Raw genomic sequence first — 23,333 nt, 5'->3', positions numbered from 1 at the left:
CAATTAAACAAGGTATATTTCCTGATCTACTAAAGATAGCCAAAGTTACATCAATATTTAAAGGAGGAGGGGGGGGGGCAATTATCAAGTATAACTAATTATTGTCCATTTTCTGTACTTTCTGGTTTTTCAAAGATTTTTGAAAGGATCCTTTACAATAAAATTTATGATCATCTTTCTAAAAATAAAATACTAAATACAACCCAATTTGGGTTTAAAAAACATAATTCCACTGAATACGCAATGCTTCATTTGACTAGAAAATTGCAGATTCGTTTGAAAAATCACAATTTACTCTTGCAGTGTTCATAGATCTATCAAAAGCTTTCGATACAAAAGATCATGAGATTCTTATTAAAAAACTAGAAAATTATGGAATCTGTGGTAATTTTCTAAAATTATTTCAAAAAATATTGGAATATTATATAAAGCAAAAAGTTTTGTAAATAGACACGCATTAATTCAACTTTATTACTCACTTATTCAAATATCGCATTCTAAATTATTCAAATATCGCATGGGATAGTGCTAAAAAAGTCAATTAGATCCTCTTTATCGGCAACAGAAGCATCTAGCACGACTAATAAATTTTAAAAATCGTTTTACTCATGCAAAACCACTTTTATTCAAAATGAGTATTCTTAATTTATACATACTAAATGTTTTTAACACTCTTTGCTTAATATTTAAATGTAAGATAAACTTACCTCCAATACCTTACCAAAATTTATATGCAATAAAGCCCAAAAATAAATATGATCTAAGAAATGACAATTTTATATATCAACATTATTCGCATACAAATTTTGGAAGGTCTCTTTTATCTTATCGCGGAGCTTATTTTTTTATTTTTCCTGAAGTTGGAATTTTTCTATTTTCAAAAACAAACTGAAAAAAGTTTTTTCTCAATAAAAAATATTTTCGAGTTCTTCTGATCTCGTTTGTCTTTTATAAGTGTTACCTAAATGTAATTTAGAATATTTGTTTTTATTTTTTATTGTTTTGTTATTCGGTATTTTATTTGTATGAAGGTTTTCTTAAACGGTATTTACTAATTTAAAATATTTGATTTTATTTTTTATTGTTTTGTTAAACGGTGTTTTATAATTGAGGAATCTTATTTTATTTGTATAAAGGTTTTCTTAAACGGTATTTACTTTTCATTTTATATTTTTTTGAAATAATTGTTTTATGATTTTTGTATTGTTAAACGGTTCTCGGTGACAGGATCTTACGATCCTCTTCGAGTTTTCGTGTTCTTCATATATTATGTACCAACGACATTTTTACAAGAAAGTATTGTTAAATAAACAAAAAAAAAAAAAAAATGTAAATGCAATGAATTATGACATCACTAACAGTGTAATAGAGAAAGATCTAGGTATTTTTATACAACCGGATATGAAATGGAAACATCAAACACAAGTATGTGTTAATAAAGCTTTAAAAATACTAGGTTTGTTAAAAAATGCTTTTGAAAGTAGAGATTGTCATATGTGGAGAATTTTGTATACAAACTATGTTTGATATCATCATGAATTTGCGGCAACAGCATGGAGTCCGCCAAACCTAGCTGAAATTTCAATGCTTGAACGAGTTCAACACACGGCCACAAAAATACCCTACTAAAATCGAATGGTTTGTTATAAAAAGCAGCTAGTTAGAATGGGGTTAACGACTTTAAATCTTTGAAGAAAACGAGGAGATTTGATTCACTATATTAAGTAACTATTATATATAATATATATTATTATATATAATATATATTATATATATATATATATATATATATATATATATATATATATATATATATATATATATATATATATATATATAATATATATTATATATATATATATATATATATATATATATATATTATATATATATATATATATATATATAATATATATTATATATATATTATATATATTATATATATATATAATATATTTTTTTCAAATAACTGACGTCAGCAGATTTTATTAAAAAATGTTTTATTAAAAATTTGTTCAATAAGTATGTTCCTGAACATCCTTAATGAACAACATCCTGCCATAAAATACACAGCGGAACTTGAAAACGACCCCAAACAACTCAATTTCCTAGATATTAATATTACAAACACAAGCTCTGGAGCTTACGAATTTTAAATACATCGAAAAGAAGCTATTACAAATGTTCAACTTAAACCTAACTCGAACATTAATCCTAACATTATTATTGGCGTTTTCAAAGGATTTTTATGTCGTGCAAAAAGAATTTGCTCTCAAAAACACCTTCAAAAAGAAATTGATTTTCTAATAGACATATTTGTTAAAAATGGCCACGACAAGAACATTCTAAATAATATTACTATTGACTATTTAAAAAACGGTTCAAAAAACACCACATGTCAACTATTAGATACCCAACCCTCTATAAAACTGACTTGGATACCAATTGTTGGTCCAAAACTTCGTAAAGAATTTCGAAAACAAAACATAAAGGTTATTTTCACATCAACTCCCAATTTAAAAAATTTTTTTTGCTACAATAAAACTAAACTACCACTAAACACAAACCCTGGTGTATACCAGCTAAAATGTTCATGCGGTTCGATATACATTGATGAAACTAAAAAGAAGGTTATATTGAGATGTATTGAACACCAGAAAAACAGCTTCAATGAAAAATGGTCCAATTCGGGTGCACCTGAACATTCCGAAACATGCCATGGTAAGTTTGATTGGTTGCACCCCAAAATATTATCTGCAGCCCCAGAATATCGAACTCGGAAAATCAGAGAGTCACTCAAAATAAAAAAAGCTAGGGTTCGACAGGAGTTGAGAAAAGGTGTGTGGTTCTCAATTGGGATGACGGTGATAACGTGACAACTAAACTGGGGGCCATTTTTTAATAAAATCTGCTGACGTCAGTTATTTGAAAAAAAATTTTTGTATTATATTTTGGCTTTTTAGTGTTATCTTTTTAACGGTTTGTTTTTACTATAACGATTTCTTTGTAACTATTTTATTTATTATACCTGATGACGCTGATCACGATAGATCAGCGAAATAGCGAAATAATTATATATTATCAAAATATATATATTTTTTTAAAAAAAGTTTATACGCAGCCGTTTTTATTGAATTATATATATATATATATATATATATGCATATATATATATATATATATATATATATATATATATATATATATATATATATATATAAATATATATATATATATATATATGTATTTATTTAAAACATTAGCCTATAAATTTAAATTCTTGTTATAATTTTATGCATTTAGTTCAGTATATATGTAAAAGCAAATAATGACAAGCAGGTGCATCAAACCACTTAAATTTATAGGGATAATTTGAATAACACCAGCAGCTCTAGTTAAACTACTACTTATGGAATGTGAAAGAAGATTAGAAGAACTACCTTATGTTTTGCACAAATCTAACCATTTTTTGAAGGTTTGACTGTAAGAAAGCTGCAAATTTATTTTAAATACTTAAATATGTTCTAATGTAATATATTAGCTTGTCAAAGATAATGCAATTTTCAGTTAAATTTAACATGTTTTCAGAATATGATGAACGCAGGACAAAAACTTGTTAATGGTTGTGAAAACAAAAATTCAATTATGTTATTTATGGCAAAAACTAATTATGGCAAATCTTGCGGATGAGTTAGCAAAAACAAGCTTATTAATAAAAGTGTAAGATTTAAAATGTTTAATTGTAACATTTCATAATAACATAAAGTATATACGTTGCAAATAACAATATTATACAGACAATGGTTAAGATTTATTTAGTATATTAAACTTTAGTTGTTTAAGGAAAAGTACATACCCAATCATTTCCCATACTGTAACGACTGTGAAATCAATTTAAAATAATTAGTTTTAATATTTTAAAAATTTATGCAATGTTTCATTTTCAGAATATGTATAAAGATTATGTGGAAGTTATTACAAGGTGTTGTCCAGATCAAGGAAGTCAGGTAACTCAGGTTCTGCAAAAAAGTCAGGAAATAATCAGGGAAATCGGGTTGAATTTTGAAAAAATCAGTGGGAAATCAGGGATGTGGCAAACTTACATGACATAGGCCAGTTTTATATTATATGCGTAAAAATGTATTCAGTAGATTTTTGTTATGATCTTTTATTGATAACTTGAATGTTGCTTGTAATTATATTTATATATATTTGCACTAAAATATTTTTCCGAAAGAATTCAAGTTGATTTTCTCTGAAGTTAAGCTGTCGTAACTTTAAATTAAGTCAACAAAAACAGGTTGAGAATCACGGAAAAGTCAGGGAAATCCATCTTATATAATTTGGCATATTATTTTTATTATATTTAATTTGTTTTCTTAAGGAAAACAACATCTTCCATACCCTGTACACTGGGAGAAGAATATAAATAGTTGTAAGTTACCAAATATTATATTTATTTGAAGACTACAGGACAAAACCCACAATAGTTCATGTTTTTAATTTTAATAAAAATAGCATTTTGTATCTGATGAATTTAGTCTTATATATGTTATATACAACTCTTAGTTGATTTCTGTAAATAAATCGTATTCAAACATCTCAGTTATGCATAATAGCTTTTTTTGTATAATTTCAAAAAAAATAGTTAAACACTAGTGCACGATGAAAAGGATTGATATACACAAATTAGTGCCACTGGGTGTACAAATATGTCAAATATGTACAAATATGTCTTAGATATTTTAATTGTTTTCACTTTTTTTGTGTGTTTTTCGAATCTTATTTTTGTGTGTTTTTCGAATCTTATTTTTGTGTGTTTTTCGAATCTTATTTTGGTGTGTTTTTCGAATCTTATTTGTGTGTGTTTTTCGAATCTTATTTTTGTGTGTTTTTCGAATCTTATTTTTGTGTGTTTTTCGAATCTTATTTGTGTGTGTTTTTCGAATCTTATTTGTGTGTGTTTTTCGAATCTTATTTTTGTGTGTTTTTCGAATCTTATGTTCTAAACAATTTTTATTTGTTTTTCTTTTGCTCTACTATTTATTTTTCACCTTTTCACTGTTAAAAAAATGCTTCCTTTATTTGCAATGTCATTGCAAATGAAGGAAGCATTTTGTGTAACATTGATAGAAAGAAGCATTTTGAGTGTAACACTGAATCTTATTTTTGTGTGTTTTTCGAATCTTATGTTATAAACAACTTTTGCTCTACTACCTATTTTTCACCTTCTCACTGTTAAAAAAATGCTTCCTTCATTTGCGATCTCATTGCAAAGAGTGTAGCATTGATAGAAAGAGGCTGTAGTAGTTCAATTTTTCTCTAATGTTTTGTTAATAAGATATTTTAAAAAACCCATCTTGCTCGCTTGATGACACCTTGAAAAATTATATGTGGCAACATTACATGAAATATATTGATAATGGTAAATAGAAGATGTTTCCTTTTGTTACTGTTTTAGACTGTCATAAAAGGGGTGCCTTTAATACTATCATGGCTTAATTAAATACTTAAGTTCAATCAATATACATATAATACAATTAAATTCAATCAATATACAATAAATTTTCAAATTTTTTATTGTTGGTTTGTTTATGTACTTTATGTTTTAGTTAATAATTAAAATGTTAATTATTTATTTTATTTTTATAAATGTCTTTTAGATGTCTGAAGTTATATAATTAGCTAATTTAGGTCAACTATTGCTTGTTCTTTATTTCGTTATTCGCATGATAATTTCTTTTGCTCACTTTGTAGTTATTTATTTCGTGCTGCTATCAGTTATTCATTTTATTAACAAGGGTTATAGATCTATGATATAGTTAATAAATGCAGTTATTTAAGTCAGCTCTTTATTTGCATACATTTGTTGCAGTTGTAGTTTACTATAGCTACTTTTACAACTCTGATAAAAGTAATATTTAAAATATGGTTATGTTATTTTTAATCCTAATGAGATATTTAATCAATTTTTTTATAGAATATTGTGAAAGTATAAACTGATTTTGCCATAAAAATACAATGACTTTTTTAACGTTTTTAACATTCACTAGATTCAAATATTCAGATCTTTCAGGCACACATTTGAAGATCATTTTATAAATCAATTTATTGACACATTCTGATCAATTCATTTATTTAGTACTTTTCTGGCACAATAGCAGGTATTTTTTATTTCATATTTTCATTGTTTAGGGGTCACCAGAGCGGATCAAACTCCTCCATCTAGCCATGTCATGAGTGTCCTCCACTGACACACCAGCCACTCTCATATCCTCCACCACTGCATCCATAAACCTAATTTTAGGTCTACCTCTCCTCCTCTTACCTGGAAGTTCCATCCCAAAAAACCTTGCTGCCAATATAGCTTGCCTGTCTCCTCTGTACATGTTCACACATCTCAATCTCGATTCAATAACTTTATCTCCAAAACATGCTGCATATGCTGATATTCTAACAAACTCATTTCTAATTCTATCCTTCTTTGTAACACCAAATGAGAATCTTAACATCTTCATCTCAGACACCTCCATCTCCTTCACATGTCTCTTTGTCAGTGCCACTGTCTCCAGTCCATACAACATAGAAGGTCTCACTACTGTCCTATAGATCTTAACCTTCATTCTAGGCGACACCCTTCCATCACAGATCACATCAGACACTTTGTGGCATCCACACCATCCTGCCTGCACTCTCTTCTTTACCTCTCTTTCACTTCCTCCATTACTCTGTACCCGCGACCCTAAGTAGGTAAACTCGTCAACCTTCACCAAATCAACACCTTTTAGGTGGACCTGTCCACCGTCATCATCTCATGTACACACATGAACTCAGTTTTACTCCTGCTCACTTTCATTCCCCTGCATTCCAAAGCATACTTCCATATTTCCAAGTTTACCTCAACTTGCTCCCTATTCTCACTACAGATCATAATGTAATCAGTAAAAATAATAGTCCAAGTGAACTCCTGTCTAACTTCGTCCGTCAGTCTGTCCATGACAATTGCGAACAGGAAGGGACACAGGGCTTATCCCTGATGTAGTCCTATTTTCACTTTAAACCTGTCTGCAACTCCTACTGCACATCTCACTGCTGTCACACTGCTCTCGTACATTTCCTGCACCACCCTCACATACCTTTCCACTACTCCTGAACTCTTCATGCAATACCACAGCTCCGGTCTCGGAGGTTTATCATAAGCTATATCGTAAGTCCACAAACACACAATGTAAAATCCCTCTGTCCTTCCCTATACTTCCCCATAAACACTTTCAGAGCAAACATAGCATCTGTTGTGCACTTAGCTGGCATGAAGCCATACTGCTGCTCACAGATCTCTACTTTTCCTCTAAGCCGAGCTTCCACTACTCTTTCCCAGATTTTCAGGCTGTGACTGATCAACTTTTTTTCCCTGTAATTATTTCAGCTCTGAACATCGCGCTTATTCTTGAAAAATGGCACCATAATGCTATGTTTCCACTCCTCAGACATCTTCTGACCTTCCAAGATTCTGTTAAATAACCCTGTCAAAAACTCCACTACCATCTCTCCCAAACATTTCCATGCCTCAACTGGAATATCATCCGGTCCAACTGCCTTACCACACTTCATTCTCTGAGTGGCAGCCCTTACCTCATCCTTGCTCATATGGAGAACCACCTGATTCAAAACCTCTGCCTCTCCTAACATTCCTTCCTTTTCATTCTCTTGATTCATCAATTCCTCAAAATACTCCTTCCACCTTCCCAAGACACTCTCCTCACTAGACAACACATTGGCATCTTTATCCTTAATCATCCTAACTTGCTGCACATCCTGCCCATCACGATTACTCTGTCTGGCCAATCTGTATAGATTCTTTTCCCCTTCTTTTGTGTTCAACTTCTCATAAAGATTACTATAAGCCTTTTCTTTAGCTTTTGCCACTGCTTTCTTTGTCTTGCCACACATCATCTTGTACTACTGCCTACTTTCTTCATTTTGCTGAAAATGCCAATTCTTTTTAGCAAACCATTTTTCTCTCAAACTTTCCTGAACTTCCTCATTCCGACACCACGTCTCCTTGTCTATCTTCATCTGTCCTGATGTAACACCAAGTATCTTCATAGCTACATCCCTCACTGTATTTGACGTCTCATCCCAGGTAACCAGAACACCACCACTCAGTGCCTGTCTCACCTCATCCCTGAACTTTACACATCAGTCCTCATTCTTTAGCTTCCACCACCTGATCTTAGGTTCTGCTCACACTCTCTTCTTCTTCTTCACCTCCAAAACCATCATAAATATCACCATCCTATGCTGTTTAGCTACACTCTCTTCTGTTACCACCTTGCAATCGTTAACCTCTTTCAGATTTTTTCTCCAATAGAGAATATAGTCAACCTGTGTGTCTCTTCCCCCACACTTATTCGTCACCTTGTGCTCATCCTTTTTCTTAACATAAGTGTTAACTACAGCCGTCTTTATCCTTTTAGCTAAATCTACCGCCATTTGTCCTTCTGTATTCCTTTCTTTAATCTCATACCTACCCATCACCTTCTCATTACCACTGTTCCTTTCACCAACATGCCCATTAAAGTCTGCTCCAAGAATCATTCTCTCTTCTATAGGAACCTGCAGAACAACGTCATCTAACTCTTTCCAGAATTCTTCTCTCTCCTCCATATCACAACCTACCTGAGGAGCATAAGCATTGATGACATTTACCACCACCCCATCAATCTCTAACTTTACACAGATCACTCTGTCACTTACTCTCCTTACCTCCACTACCCTCTTACTAAACTCCTCTTTCAGAATTTTCATTTCTCTTCCTCTCGACACCATGATAGAAGAGTCTAAAGCCACAACAAATGCTCCTCGCCTTGCTGCCCTTCCACGCACACACAGTATGTCTAATTTCCTCCTCTCCATCGCATCAGCTAGCTCTTTCTCTTTTCTGGTAATAGAGCCCACATTCAACGTACCAAATTTAATCTCCACCTTCCTGCTGATCCTTCTCTCTTATAGCTTTAGAGCTCTCTTCCCTTCTTTCCTCCTCCTCCTCGTCCCAACAGTAGCCCAATTTCCACTAATACCCTGTTGGGCATTAGCTCTAGTTGGTCGTTGTTAACCCGGGCACGACCGATCCTGTGTGAAATTCCTATTGTTGATTCGCATTATTTGATTTGGCGTTGTTTTTATGCCGATTGTCCTTCCTGACGCAACCTTCCCTATTTATCTAGGCTTGGGACCGGCATTAAAATACACTTGTTTGTGCATCTTAGTGGCAAGGTTTTTGATAGATTTTATGATACTATTTTTATTATACTGTTATTTCTATCATATATAGACTTGTAATTTAATGCGGAAAGATCTATTTTTGTCCGAAAATGCTCAAGTTCAACCAAGTTTTATTTTTTCAAAAGGACTTGTTATTTTATTTTGTTAATTATGTTGTGTAAGGATACTTTGATCTTATTTTCAAAACAAAGTTATAGCATGAAAAGTGTTGTTTCTCTGATGACCTTTTTATTTAAAACATTCACATAGTAAGAAATAGTACGCTTTGCTTAGGTCACATTTTATTATTATAGTACCATATACATAACACCGCTAAAATCGTTCAATAACACACGTCTAGGTTGTTATTCAACGGAAGTGCAGTAGTGGAAGAGCGCTTGCCTCATAATCAATAAGTTCCAAGTTCGATCACTACCACGTCCCTGGTAGTACCGCGCCTAACTAACTAACTAAATCACCTCCTGCTATTGCTGATATAAATTTAGTTTTTGTTTTCCACAAATAGCGAAAGTTCCACGTAGGATATTTTTTTTTTTTTGGTGTATTTGTTTTGTTTTTACGTTTAACACAGCATATTTTTTAGTCTAGAGTAAATGAAAAAATGGATATTATAGATTTTTCATGGAATGTAAATAACAATAAGAGAAATGATAATAAGTTGTTTCCTAAAAGTATAAGAGGAATTATTGTTGGAAAGCAGGTTGCGCAAAAGCTACTTTAATATTGAATTTAATTTCAAAACCTAATTGGTTAGACTGTAGACTGTCATAATTTACAAGTTTTTGGAAAATCTCTTTTTCAGCCAGAATACAAAATATTAAAAAGATTTTTTTTTTAAATTACAAAAAGAGGTTATTTTTGAACTATTTAAGTTTCAAGACAAAATCGAAAAATTAAAACCGAACCCTGAGTTTATAATTGAAGACATTTCAAAAAATTTAAATGAGAAAACAGATATGCAGTGCAATTATTTTGAAACAGCTGAGGATGTACCAGATCCTGAAGATCTTTTTAGTCATAACAATAGTTTGATGATATTTGATGATTTACAATTAACAAAGCAAAATAAGTGTGGAAAATATTTTATAAGAGAAAGGCATAGTAATGTATATTCTTTCTAACTTGCACAAAATTATTTTATGTTACCTAAACAAACTGTAAGATAAAATACAAATTTAATTTGCTTATTTTCCCATGATTCAAAGAATTTAAATCATTTTTATAAAGATCATGTTTCAAGTGATATGACAAAAGACGAGTTCATAAGATTTTGTAAGGATGCCTGGTCAGAGCCTCATGGATTTGTTATTATAGATCTATCTTCTAAAAGAGATTATGGAAAATATAGAAGTGGATTAGATAATTTTTATATACCAACTAGTGAATTTTAAAAAAATTGTTTAAAAAAATTTATCCAAAAAAAATTTTTTAATACAAAAACAAAAAAAAAATTTTCTTTTATATAAAAAAACAAAATGTCTTTGTATATATTATCAAGTAGAAACAGCAGTAACATAAAAACTAAGTTTGCTCCTATTATTCAACTTAGTCAAGATAAAGATTATAAAATAGCTTTAGTTAGTTTAGAAACATACATTACAGTTTTCACAACATTGATTCTTCAAACAACAATTTTAGATATAGCAATGATAATGGAACAATTTGGGAAGATATAAACATTCAAGAAGTATGCTATGAGATTACTAATATAAATGTATAAGTTCAATTGATTATGTCAGAAAACAACCATATCAGCGCAGTAGTTACAGGTAGTAAACTTGAAATAAATAATAATTCATTAAGATCAGTTTTAAATATTGCATCTCCTAATAAAGTTGAATTTACAACTTCAAATTTGGTTAGAACTGTTTTTGGTTTTAACAGTGGAGTATATTTATCAGGTTACCATAAATGAACTAATATAGTAAACGTATAAAGTGTTAATAGTGTATGTGTAGCAAGTGATATAATAGAATCATCATCTATAAATAAGGAACAGAAAACGTTATATAATCATTTTTTCCAACTATTAGTCTTGGATTTTAAATTGTTCAAGAGCCGTTAAACTTAATTTCTTCACCAGTAACATTAAAAACAGTTTCAAAAATGGATACTAAATTGCCTGATCAAAATGGAAATCCTTTGAGTTTACGAGGTGAAGAATTGTCTATTAGATTTCATATAAAAGGAAAAAATAATTTTTATAATATAAAAGGAGTAAATATACTAATATTAAAGTAAATGTTTCGCAGGGGCAATAAGAAAAACTTAAAAAAGCATTTGAAGACGGTTATAAAGCTTGTATTAAATTGTCACATTCAGATCATAATGGTAAAAATGTATAAGCTGTTACAAATGCACAATTGAACAGAGTTAAAAGAGGACATGAAAAAGGTACTTGAGTAATAATAAATTTAGGTAAATCACAACTGTAACACAATTCTCAAATAGAGGATAGATTTATTGAAGCATTTTTACCTTTACTTGGTACAGCTGGGCGATTTTAATAATCAAGCTTTGCTCCGGTACTTGAAAAAGGGCTATAAACAGGAGTAGGTTCGGCAGCTGGATTCGGTATGGTTAATAAAATATCTGGAAGGGGTATTGTGTACTTAAAAAAGAATTGACAAGGAGATAAAATGTCAGCTGCAGGATCTGGTTATATTTGAGACTATGGAGTGAGGAGGTTTTGTAGGTGATGGAATGTACTTACGTAGTGGGAATGGATATACATCAGCAGGCTCCTGTTTATTATTAGGACCAATTCATCGTTTGCTAATATTCCTTTTTGAATATGGTTCTCTGATTGTTTTGAAAATATTTTATATATGTATAATAAAATATATTATTATATATGATATATTAATAATAATATTGTTATTAATATAATAAATTTATAAACAAATAAAAAAGAGTTGAATTTCCACATATACTTTTTAATTCACACAAAGATTTAGAACACCCTTCAGTAATAATAAATGAAAATAGATTTAAAATATTTGCACATGATGACATTACAATAAAATCTTTATCACATTAAAATATTCTATTAAATTTTGGTGTAGTAATTAATGAAGGTGTTGCGTTAGTTTCACTATAACAAGAACTTAAATTAAAAATGTTAAGTTTACAAGATTCTGTAATATCAGAGTCTGTTGTTGATAATGTAGTAAATATTGTTAACATTTCTGTTTCTGATGTATTAGTTAAAAAAGAAGAAAGTTTATGTTTTATTAAATTACTATTGATAGCTTTTGAAAATATTTTTTTTTTCCTTATTAAAAATGGAATATAATTATAATTAAATATACTCAACTCTTCCAGGTGCACCTAATGAAAATCAGTCACCTGTTGAAAACCAAGCTCATGTATATCGGCTACAAAAAATTAATGAGATTCAAAAAGAAATAAAGCGTGAGAGAGAAAAGAGAACTATGTTAAGTAAAAAGTATCATAGAGCTGTAAAAATAATTTCAGCAGTTGATAATGTATAACTAGCAAGCACTACGGTACTTGGAACTATTGCAATTGATTTTTTGATAACAATAATTGCAGTACCAGTAGTTATCGCATGTGAGGGTATAGCATTAGGAGCAAGTGTGTTATCAATAATAGGTATACAAATTAATACAAAATTAAACTTAAAAACAGAAAAGCATGAAAAGAATAAGATACCAGCTGATTCAAAACTAAATGCATTAAGTGGTTATATTTCTAAAGCTTTAGTAGATGGACATATAAATGACAATGAATATAAATTAATACTTGGTGAACTTGAAAAATTTAAAGTAATGCTTAAACAAATTAGAACAAAAATAAAAACTGAAATTGATGAACAAACTAAGGAGTCATTAATTAAACAAGGAAGAGATGATGCAATTAATATACTCCAAAGTAGATTTTGTAAAAATGTAAACGTAAAAACACAAAATAATTTATAAAATAAAACGTGAAAAAAACGTAAAACACGACATAAATCGTAATGTGTGTTTTTTTCTTTTTTATAGCAAATAAAATGGCATTTCTAAAAATTGAAGATCCTGAAAAAAGAGCTCAAATTGTTAAAGAATTCTTATAGTAAGAAAGGAATTCAGCAGAATAACTTATATGAGAGGATGGGTGAAGCTAATTTACGGTTAGACTTTACAAAATTGTACAAGCCATTAATCGATAGTCAAGCTGGAATAAAAAAAAACATCTAAAAAACATCTAAATCAGGATCAAGCTAATATATTTGCACTCACTTTTTCAAATGCTTTAAAAATGTAGTAGATTGTTCCATAATTTACTACATTTTCTTGGAGACTGAGCGAAAAGACATCTTCTGAAAAACCAAGATACATCATTGTTGGATTCCAAACAAATAAAAATGGAAACCAAGAACTTAATCCTTTATTATTTGATCATTGTGACTTTAAAAATATGTACATTTTGCTTGAAAAAATTTTATGGAATGAATGATTTGATTGCACAAAGCAATATAGCTTCTTATAAACATAAAGATTTATACCCACCTATGGTTCTTGAAGTTAGAAAACAATCAGAAAGATTAAAATCATCAGTAGTAGATGTACAAATTAAAACAACATTTAATGCGACTGTTCCAGCAAATACTGAAGCATTTGCTGTTGTGATATCTGATAAATGGTTGCAATTTTAATCAGACGGAAATAAAAGTAATATTGTATATTAACCCTTTTCTGCATGATTTTTTTTTATTGAGCAAAGCAAATTTTTTTAATGTGTACTTTATGGAGCAAATCAAAATTTGCTGACGTGAAAAAAATCTTACTCTTAAATATGAATTTTTATGGTTTTCAAAATTGTATTATATATGATATAGCATGCATAAATAGTATAACAATAACATATTGTTATAAAACAAAATTTGGCAGGAAAGTTTTATATCAACAAAATAACAATACAAACGAAACATTATGCATAAGAGCAATGAATAAATAGAGCTGAAGCATTTGAAAACAAATTCTTTCTTTGTTCCGACAAAGTCCAACACTATATTTTTCACATATTACATATTTTAACGCTGACTAGCTATGATGTTTACAGCAAGAACGAGCTAGAGTTGGCCAATTCCTAACAGCATCAGTTTGTACACAAATATGAGACATGATGTTTTGGCCCTCCTTTTGCTGGAACACTGGAATATTGCTCGGAAGGACGACCAGGCTTTTGTAACAAATCTTTTCCATCAGATAAAAGCAAATCAGCTTTAATAAGTTTAAATTTTACCAAAGAAGCTTCGCAATTTTTTTTATTCCAAAGTATCCATGCATTACCAATAGTCATGTCAACGAAGCGGAAAAAGATACGATTGTAACAGTTTTTATATCGAATTTTGCTTTGATAATAACCCAAAAGAGAGTCAAGTAAATCAACACCTCCTATGATTTTATTAAAATTTCAAACTATATTTGAACATGATTTTGACACCTTCTGATTTTGAAAATTTCTGAGCTTCTGCTGTTGGTTGGCTACAAACATAGTTTGACAACAAAGTTAACATTTTATTATTAAACCAACACATAGAAAATAACATTACTTATTCAATAACAGCCAATTTCTCAATATGATACCCATGTTTTTGTTTTCTAAATTCTTTTTTCCTAGGTAAGGGGTAATTTTTTTATTGGTTTTGACAAACAGTTCCTAACATAAGAATAACTTGGCCATGCATATAAACTTGCAATGGCATACTTTTAAACCATTTGTCAACATACAGTTTTTGGTTGCAATAACGAGGAATAATGTGCAAGCATTATAACAGCGTTTCCACTAGCACCAATATCTGGTTTATTCGGAACACACACATTGTCAGACTTTCCAGTAAACAATTCATATTTATAACTGAATCTTTGAAACTTTGAAATCTTGAAACACCACTAAGAACATATACTTTGTATCCCCATTTTTTCGGCTTTTTTAGGTTATACTGTTTTAATGTACTTTTTCATCAACTGCTAAATTTTCTTCAATCGGAATATTTTTAAGACGCTCAACAAGCTTCTTAATCAAGGGTTCAACTTTGTGTAATTGGTCCCCACTAGTTGCCTCATTATTGTCACAAAAATTAAAAACCGTTTTATTTCTTCAAATGAGTTAAGAGTCATTATTTCTGCAACACAAGGGAAAATGATCAAAATCTTTTCATTTAATAATTTGTTTTATTATTTTGTAAAATCTAAATCTAGTCGGCAAAAAGTCATAATTCACCCCTTCTCCCCCAAGTCATTCTCCTCGGGACGCCACTGGTTGCAGGAAGTTTTATAACTGACATGTATAAAAAAGAAGCAATAAATTTCTTTATATCACTGGCAGAACATTTTAATGGTTTTTCAGGTTTGGTTTGCACTGAATACAATGAAGTATAGAAAGCGATATGAGCCAAAAGTTCTTTTGAGAAAAGATGAAAAAAGAAACTAAGTTCTGATTCCACATTGCTAATATGTTCTGCAAACGCAAAATTGTCTTTTTTTCTTACCTCAAAATCGCCTTTAAGCATGTTTATTTGTTCCATATTGGATGTTTTCTTGGATATTTATATTTTTTCTCATTAAAGAAATAGTAGATATAAGTGATTCAGTGTCACTATGTTCGGATTCCCTACCTCTCTCTTCTTCTTATTCACTGCTTGGTTTATGTATTTCATTTGATCTCTTTTGAATACTAAAACCTTTCACTTGTGAGTCGTTATCAGACGATAGACACTCATCAGAACTACTATCTACAGGTATTGCAACATACTTTGTTGACCTCACACTACGAGGTAAAGATTTTCAATATTATGAATCAGTAGTTATTGCTAAAAATGCAAAACTATTACTTTCATCAAGATTGATATTATTGCAATACCATATTATTAGAATATACATAACTAAATATTACTTAGTTTATAATTTAATTTTATAAAATAAGTTTCACAGAACTAAAACAAAAAAACAACTTCCAAAATATGCATAATACGCATAATAATTAATAAAATTATGTTTAGATAAATTTTTAACGCGAGCTGTATCATATCTGATTCAATAATATATAACAAAATTACATATTGTTACAAGTTTGAGAAAACTCTAAACTAACTTTTTTTTACAAATAGAGACATGGATATTTTTTTTCAATTTTATAATTTTAGTTTCCTTGATTCTATAAACATATTATAGGTGAAGAACTTACCAGAATAGCGTTTTTCATCTCTTGTCGCCATTTTGACAATTTAGAAAAATATATTGGTAATCCAACAAGAAAATTGAAAATTTTTGCGGTAAGACATGGAAAAAATTTTTAATGAAAAATCATAAACAATACTCTATGCGGAAAGAGGTTAAATATTTTTTAAAATTAGTGAAATTTTTTTTTTATATATAATAAAACGAATATGAAATATACAAAGAAAGTTTTTAAAACTCTATTAGAAGAAAATAACATTTCAAAAACATCTGACAATCTCGCTACATTGCTAATGATTGCTATGGATATTGGGTTTTTAAATAAAGAATCTAATATGACTGAAGTAAAAGAATTAAATAAGAAAAGACCAGTTGATAAACCTAGAATACATCCATTAAATAAAACAATTATGAAGAATCCAGTTGGGAGACCTAGAAAAGAAAAAATTACAGATCCAAAATAGGAAAGATTAAAATCAATTAGAAATAAACCAGTGTCTATTAAATTAATTAATATGGAAACAGGAGAACTTACAATATATCCATCATCACATAGTGCTATGCGTGGAACTAAGCATGGATGGAGATATTTTAAATTACGTGATGGAAAAGTTGAGAATGGTGTTAAAATTGAGATATTTAACTCTGAAAAAAAAAAAAAAATGAAAAAATAACATTCGCAGAGATGATAAAAAATTTTTACATGTATTTGTAAAGATTTTCTTAATAAATATATGTGAAGAAAATAAAAGACTATATGTACAGAAAATAAAAAATATTAAAATGATATAAGAAAAATAAAAATATATAAAAAAAATTTTGTCATATAAAAAATGGAAAACAAAAATCTCAAAGAATTAAGACAAATCGTTAGGGAGCGAAAAATTAGATATTATTATAGAATGTGGAAAAGTGATCTCATAAGATCATTACAAATTATATTAGATAAACCGATTCTAAAATATAGCATCTTCAACAATTTTAACCTCTACACCTTTTATTGCAAATAATACAGCAATATCTCAAAAAGAATCAAGTAATATATATAATTCTATTTCAGCTTGGATTATGTCTGTTACTGATACATTTAAAAAACAGCTGATGAAAAGATTGAAGCATTAAAATCTAAAGTTGCAAAGTTGTAGAATAAATTTAGATTTAAATTAACACAATCATCTATTAGGAATGTTACAAAACAATTTACAGCTGCAGGAGAAAAAGTTTTTGATGCTTTATCATTTATGAGTTTTGTTTAAAATAGTGCGATTAAAATACTAAATAAAAATAGAAAAATAAAGGTTTAAATATTTCTATCTTATGAAATGGGAGCGTACTGATATTAATACAGGAGAAACTAAAATCACAACTGCTCCATTTGAAAAAAAGAATTAATTTGTATTAGAATCAACCGATTTGAATGAATTATATAAAATCTCAAAGCTAAGAATTCTTGAAAATTTATCATTATTTCAACATTTGGGGTCAGGTTGGAGGTTTGTATCATTTAAAAAGCTGGATAGAAATATTATTGAATATGATTCTATTAATGCTAAATCATACATTCCACTTGATAAAAATTTAGCATCTAAAAAGGCAATTAATATAAAAATGAAGGTTATGAGTGTTTGTATCGCAAGTGGTTTATCGCAAGAGCATTAAATCTAACAGATAATTATCCTGAAAAAGTAGATAAGAACTTAAAATTCAAGCTGAAAAAACAAATTGGGAAAAAATAGAAGTTCCGGTATCATAAAACCAAATTACACTATTTGAGGAAAATAATACAGATATCAGTGTCAATGTATTTGGATATGAAAATTCATCAGTTCATATTTTGCGTATGTCGAAAAATAGTAATCGTGAACATTTAATAGATTTACTATTATTCTCAAATGGTCTTACTAATCATTCTTGTTTCATAAAAATTTTAAGCAGATAACTTTCTTCATAAACATTTAAGAAACGATCTACTATACACTACAGCAGAAATTGCTTATTAAGATTTAATACAGAAAATTCTTTATCTAATTATAAACTGTATTGCAACACACATATTTCAGTACGTATTGAACTTCCAAAACCAAATTCAACAATGCAATTCAATAATCATAACAAATCAATGGGAGTGTGATATAATTAAATTTTCAAAAAAGATGATTGAAAATGAAGATGATTTTAATACTGCAATATCATGTCACATTTGTGGAGAAGATCTTGGAAAAGATAAAGTATGTGAACTCTGCCATGTTACCGTAAAATATAGAGGCGCTGCTCATCAAAATTGTAAACTTAAAATTATAAAATTTCAAAATTCTTTCAAGTTAAACTTCACAATTTATTTGGTTTTGATTCTCACTTGTTTATAAAGAAATTAGCAGGAGGAAAGTTGAATTGTATACCAAAAAATGAAAAAAAGTATATTAGCTTTTTTATGGATTTGTGCGTTCTAATTTAGATAGTTTATTAAAGAATTTAACAAAGATCAATGTAAAAACTGTGTTCAAGTAAAAAATTAAATTTGTTACTAAAAAAAGGTGTGCGACCATAAGATTGGGTTGATTTTAATAATAAATTGTCTGAAGCACAATTACCATTAAAAGAATCGTTCTCTTCAAAACTAAATGATGAAGGTATAAGTGATTACTCAGATGCACAAATTGTATGAAATAAGTTTAATTGTAAAACATTTAGCGATTACCATGATTTGTACAACGTTTCAGATGTGCTGTTACTAACTAATGTATTTGAAAATTTCAGAGCTGTTTGTATTAATTGTTATAAATTAGATCCTGCTTGGCATTATACCTCACCATGATTAGCATGGGATGCAGCATTAAAGAAAACAAAAATAAAATTAGAATTCCTTTGTGAATATTGATGATAAAGCAAGGACTAAGGAATGGAATTCGGATGATATTTAATTGATAATTTATTTAATTTATTAGGAACTTCTAATAATAAGTATATGAACAATAAGTATAATCAAAAATGAGTCAACATCAATACCGTATCCAGATGCTAATAATTTATATCAGTTGGCAATGAGTAAACCACTTCCAACTCATGGTTTTAAATGGATGGATTGATTGGATGGAGTAAACAAACTGGAAATCAATTTCCTGTATACTAGATGTTGATTTAGATTACCTTGAAAATTTACATAATGATCATAATGATTATCCACTTGCATCCGAAAAAATAACCTTTAATAAAGTTGAAAAATCAGTACCTAATTTGAATAATAAGAAAAATTATATAGTTCGTTATGAAAATCTTAAGTTGTATAAAAGATTAGGATTAAAGATTTCAAAAACTTATAGAGGTATAAATTTTGAAGAAAGAACACGTTAAAGTGAATACATTGAACTAAATGCAAATCTAAGGACTAAAGCAAGTAATAATTTTGAAATAGCATTTTTAAACTAATGAAAAATTCAGTATTTGGAAAAATAATAGAGCATATTGAAAACAGATTTGATATTAAATTAGTTACAAACAAAATGAGGCTAATAAATAAGCATCTAAACCAAACTATAAAAAGTAAAACAATATTTGACGAAAATTTTTTAGCAATAAATATAAAAAGAACAAAATTACTTTATAACAAACCAATTTAATTAGGTATGTGTATATAAGATTTAAGTAAAACACTAATAAATGAATTTCACTATGATTACATAAAAAATTAATTTTCTGATCGTGCAAAACTATTATTCACAAACACAGATTCTTTAGCATACGAAATAAAAACAGAAGACTTTTATGCAGATATTTCTTAATATGTTGAAAGCGAATTTGATACAAGTGAATTTGACCCAAAGCACACAACAATTAAAAATGTAGGTTTTAAAGTTGGTGCTAATAAGAAAGTAATTGGAATGTTTAAAGATGAGCACAAATTTAAGAATTTATAGGACTCAGATCAAAGTTGCATTTTAACAAAATCCACGGAAAAGATAATAAAAAAAATAAGTGAGTAAAGAAAAGCGTTGTTAAAAAATATATAACACATGAAGATTATAAAGATTATTAGTACATATAAGGAATCATGTTAGGAAAATAAATGTAATAAGATCCCATTTACATGAAGAGGTCAATAAAATAGTATTAAGCTCAGAAGACGATGAAAGAGTTATTTTAGAAGATGGTATACACACATTCACATATTGACACTACAAACTAAATGAAGAAAAAAACAATAATTATAAGTAAAAATGGAAATGATTATTAACAATTATCATAAACTAATCAATGTTGAAGGAATAATTTTCTTCGTTGTTAGGTATACAGCTTAATTTTTAAAATCTTCTTTTAACCTATCAACAAATATTTGCGCAATATCTTCATCTTCACTATATGCAGTATATGAAACTGGACTGCTTTTGTAAATACTTACATCAAAACATTTAATATAGTAACAGAATGAACTTGGTATATGTTTTTGATACTGTTTCGTATAGGATACATCTGGATTGGGAGTACAAGTATTGGTAGGTTTAATAAAACTTTCAAAGTCTGCATATATTACAAAGGGTACTCTCATTGATTTAAAATAATGTTTAAAATACATTGTTGAGCTTGGTTTTAGAAGTTCAATACGAACTGAATCATGTGTATCACAATACAATTTATGTTTATATAATGATTCTTCAGAAATAAATCCTAATAAACAATTTCTACAATAGTGAATTGCACCATTTCTTTTTGATATTTGTGATGAAAGTAATCTACTTAGATTATTTATTAAACAGTAATGATTCGTTTCACCATCAGATATTAACAACACATCTATTAAATGTTGTCTATTATTCTTTGAAATACGTAAAGGATAAACTGATGAACTCTCATATCCATATACATTCACACTAATATCTTGATTATTTTTCTCAAATTGTGTAATTTGTTTTAATGAAACTGGAAATTCTATCTTATTCCAATTTATTTTTTCAGCTTGAGTTATAAGATCTTTATCTATTCTTTGAGGATTATTATCTGTTGGATTTAATGCTCTTGCAATACACCACTTAAAGCATTGATTATCATCATTTTGCATATTAATGATTGCTTTTTTAGCTACTAATTTTTATCAAGTGGAATATAAGAATTTGCTTTAAGTGGATTATACTCTATAATATTTATATCCATTTTTTTAATAGAAACAAATATCCAGTTTGATCCTAACTGTTAAAACATTGAAAAAGTTTCTAAAATTTTAGCCTGTGATGTTTCATAAATTTCATCTAAATTTGTAGATTCTAATATAACAGTACTATTCGTTGCAAATCTAGGAGTTGCAGTTATAACAGCTCCTGTTAAAATACTAGTTTTCTCCATTTTACAAGTGACAACTATATTCACTTTTGAACCTCTATTTTCATTTAATACTTTAATTGCACTATTTTTAGCTACATTCATAAAAGTTTCAAGATCATATCCTTTTATACCTTCAGCTGAATATTGTTTTGTCACATTTTTAACAGCTGATTGTGTTAATTTAAATTCCACTTTGCTTGTGTTCAAAGTATTTTTGTATATTGTAGAGTAAACTAGAGATTTTATTGATTGTATTTTTCTTTTAATCTCAGATCCTGTCTCTTCTACTTTTTTCTTAACTGGATCTGGTACATATGGTTTAATCCATTCTACAACATCATTATAGCTGTTGACAACATACGATGATACATTTTTTATAGATGTAGACAACTTTGAAAATAATCCAGGTTGTAAAACAAATGATGAACTTGATGGAATTTGTTCGTTTAATATATGATTTACATGGCTTTGTACAGGAGATGGAGCTAATATATTAGAATTATCAAATGTTATTAGATCTGAAGTGATATGACGTGGAGCAGGAACTGGTGTAACTGGAACTGGCCTTACAGGTCGTGGAGCAGGAACTGGTCTTACAGGACGTGGAGCAGGAACTGGCCTTACAGGAACTGACATTTGAGATAATGCATCTAATAATTCACTTTTTCGTAATTTATAATAATGTTTAATTTTTCGCTCTTTAGCGATTTGTTTTAATTCTATTACCGTTTTATTTTCCATTTTATATAGCAAGATAATTGTTTTTAATTTTCATTTTCTTTATATCAATTTTTTCAAAATATTTTTTTCTTGTTGATATTTCATATGAAAAGTTTCATATGAAATATTAATTTGTAAAGCTTCATATGAACTATTTTGCATATATTTTTAAAATCTTTATATTAAATATTTTACTTCGCATGGATCTGAAAGATCTACATCTCATCATCTGATTCACTATCTAAATCTGAATCGTTCATTATAATTGTAAAATTAGAAATCTTTTTAACAATAACTACTTCTTGAAGTTTAACTTGTATTGACTCTATCATTGAACCGATAAAAATACCTTCAATCTTTAAGCATCCAATAGCTTCACATCTTTGATTGATATAATCATAAGGTGAAGCTCTAAGTGATTTTACAGTACTCTTCGTATTTACTTTGCTTGAATCTGAAGGATTTACTTTGCTTGAATCTGAAAGACCTACTCCGCATGGGTCTGAAAGACCTACTTTGCTTGGATCTGAATCACTTTTAGTTTTTTTACGACGGAAAACTGTAGTTATTTCTAACTCTTTATTACTTGTAAATAACTTTCCATATATTATTGGAGGTCTATCTGCATTATATCTTAAAATTTTTAAATTAGCAAGATTAACTTTAGATTTTTTTATCTTACTTTTATATACTTCAATTTGATCTCTACAAAATTTTTCAATAGATTCAATCATTGCAATAAACTTTTCTTGTTCATCAGATTTTTCTTTATCACATACAAATGACATTGAATAGCCATTAAGCTTACCATTTTTAAAATCTCTATTT

The 23,333-nt window shown here is 28.8% G+C and overlaps 2 protein-coding genes across 2 annotated transcripts; both read right to left on the bottom strand.

Moving 5' to 3' along the window:
- Positions 1–6,191: 6,191 nt before the first annotated feature.
- Positions 6,192–6,623, bottom strand: LOC136075719 (uncharacterized). Its single transcript, XM_065789155.1, has one exon. The coding sequence runs from the start codon at positions 6,621–6,623 to the stop codon at positions 6,192–6,194; it is 432 nt and encodes a 143-aa protein (XP_065645227.1).
- A 1,621-nt stretch (positions 6,624–8,244) lies between these two features.
- Positions 8,245–8,829, bottom strand: LOC136075718 (uncharacterized). The gene has a single exon (XM_065789154.1). The coding sequence runs from the start codon at positions 8,827–8,829 to the stop codon at positions 8,245–8,247; it is 585 nt and encodes a 194-aa protein (XP_065645226.1).
- Between the last annotated feature and the right edge of the window lie 14,504 nt (positions 8,830–23,333).

The sequence above is a fragment of the Hydra vulgaris genome, chromosome 02, assembly GCF_038396675.1.
Source record: "Hydra vulgaris chromosome 02, alternate assembly HydraT2T_AEP".
Classification (NCBI taxonomy): Eukaryota; Metazoa; Cnidaria; class Hydrozoa; order Anthoathecata; family Hydridae; genus Hydra; species Hydra vulgaris.
Note: the sequence above shows the minus strand (reverse complement) of the source record. Positions and strands in the feature narration are given on the sequence as shown.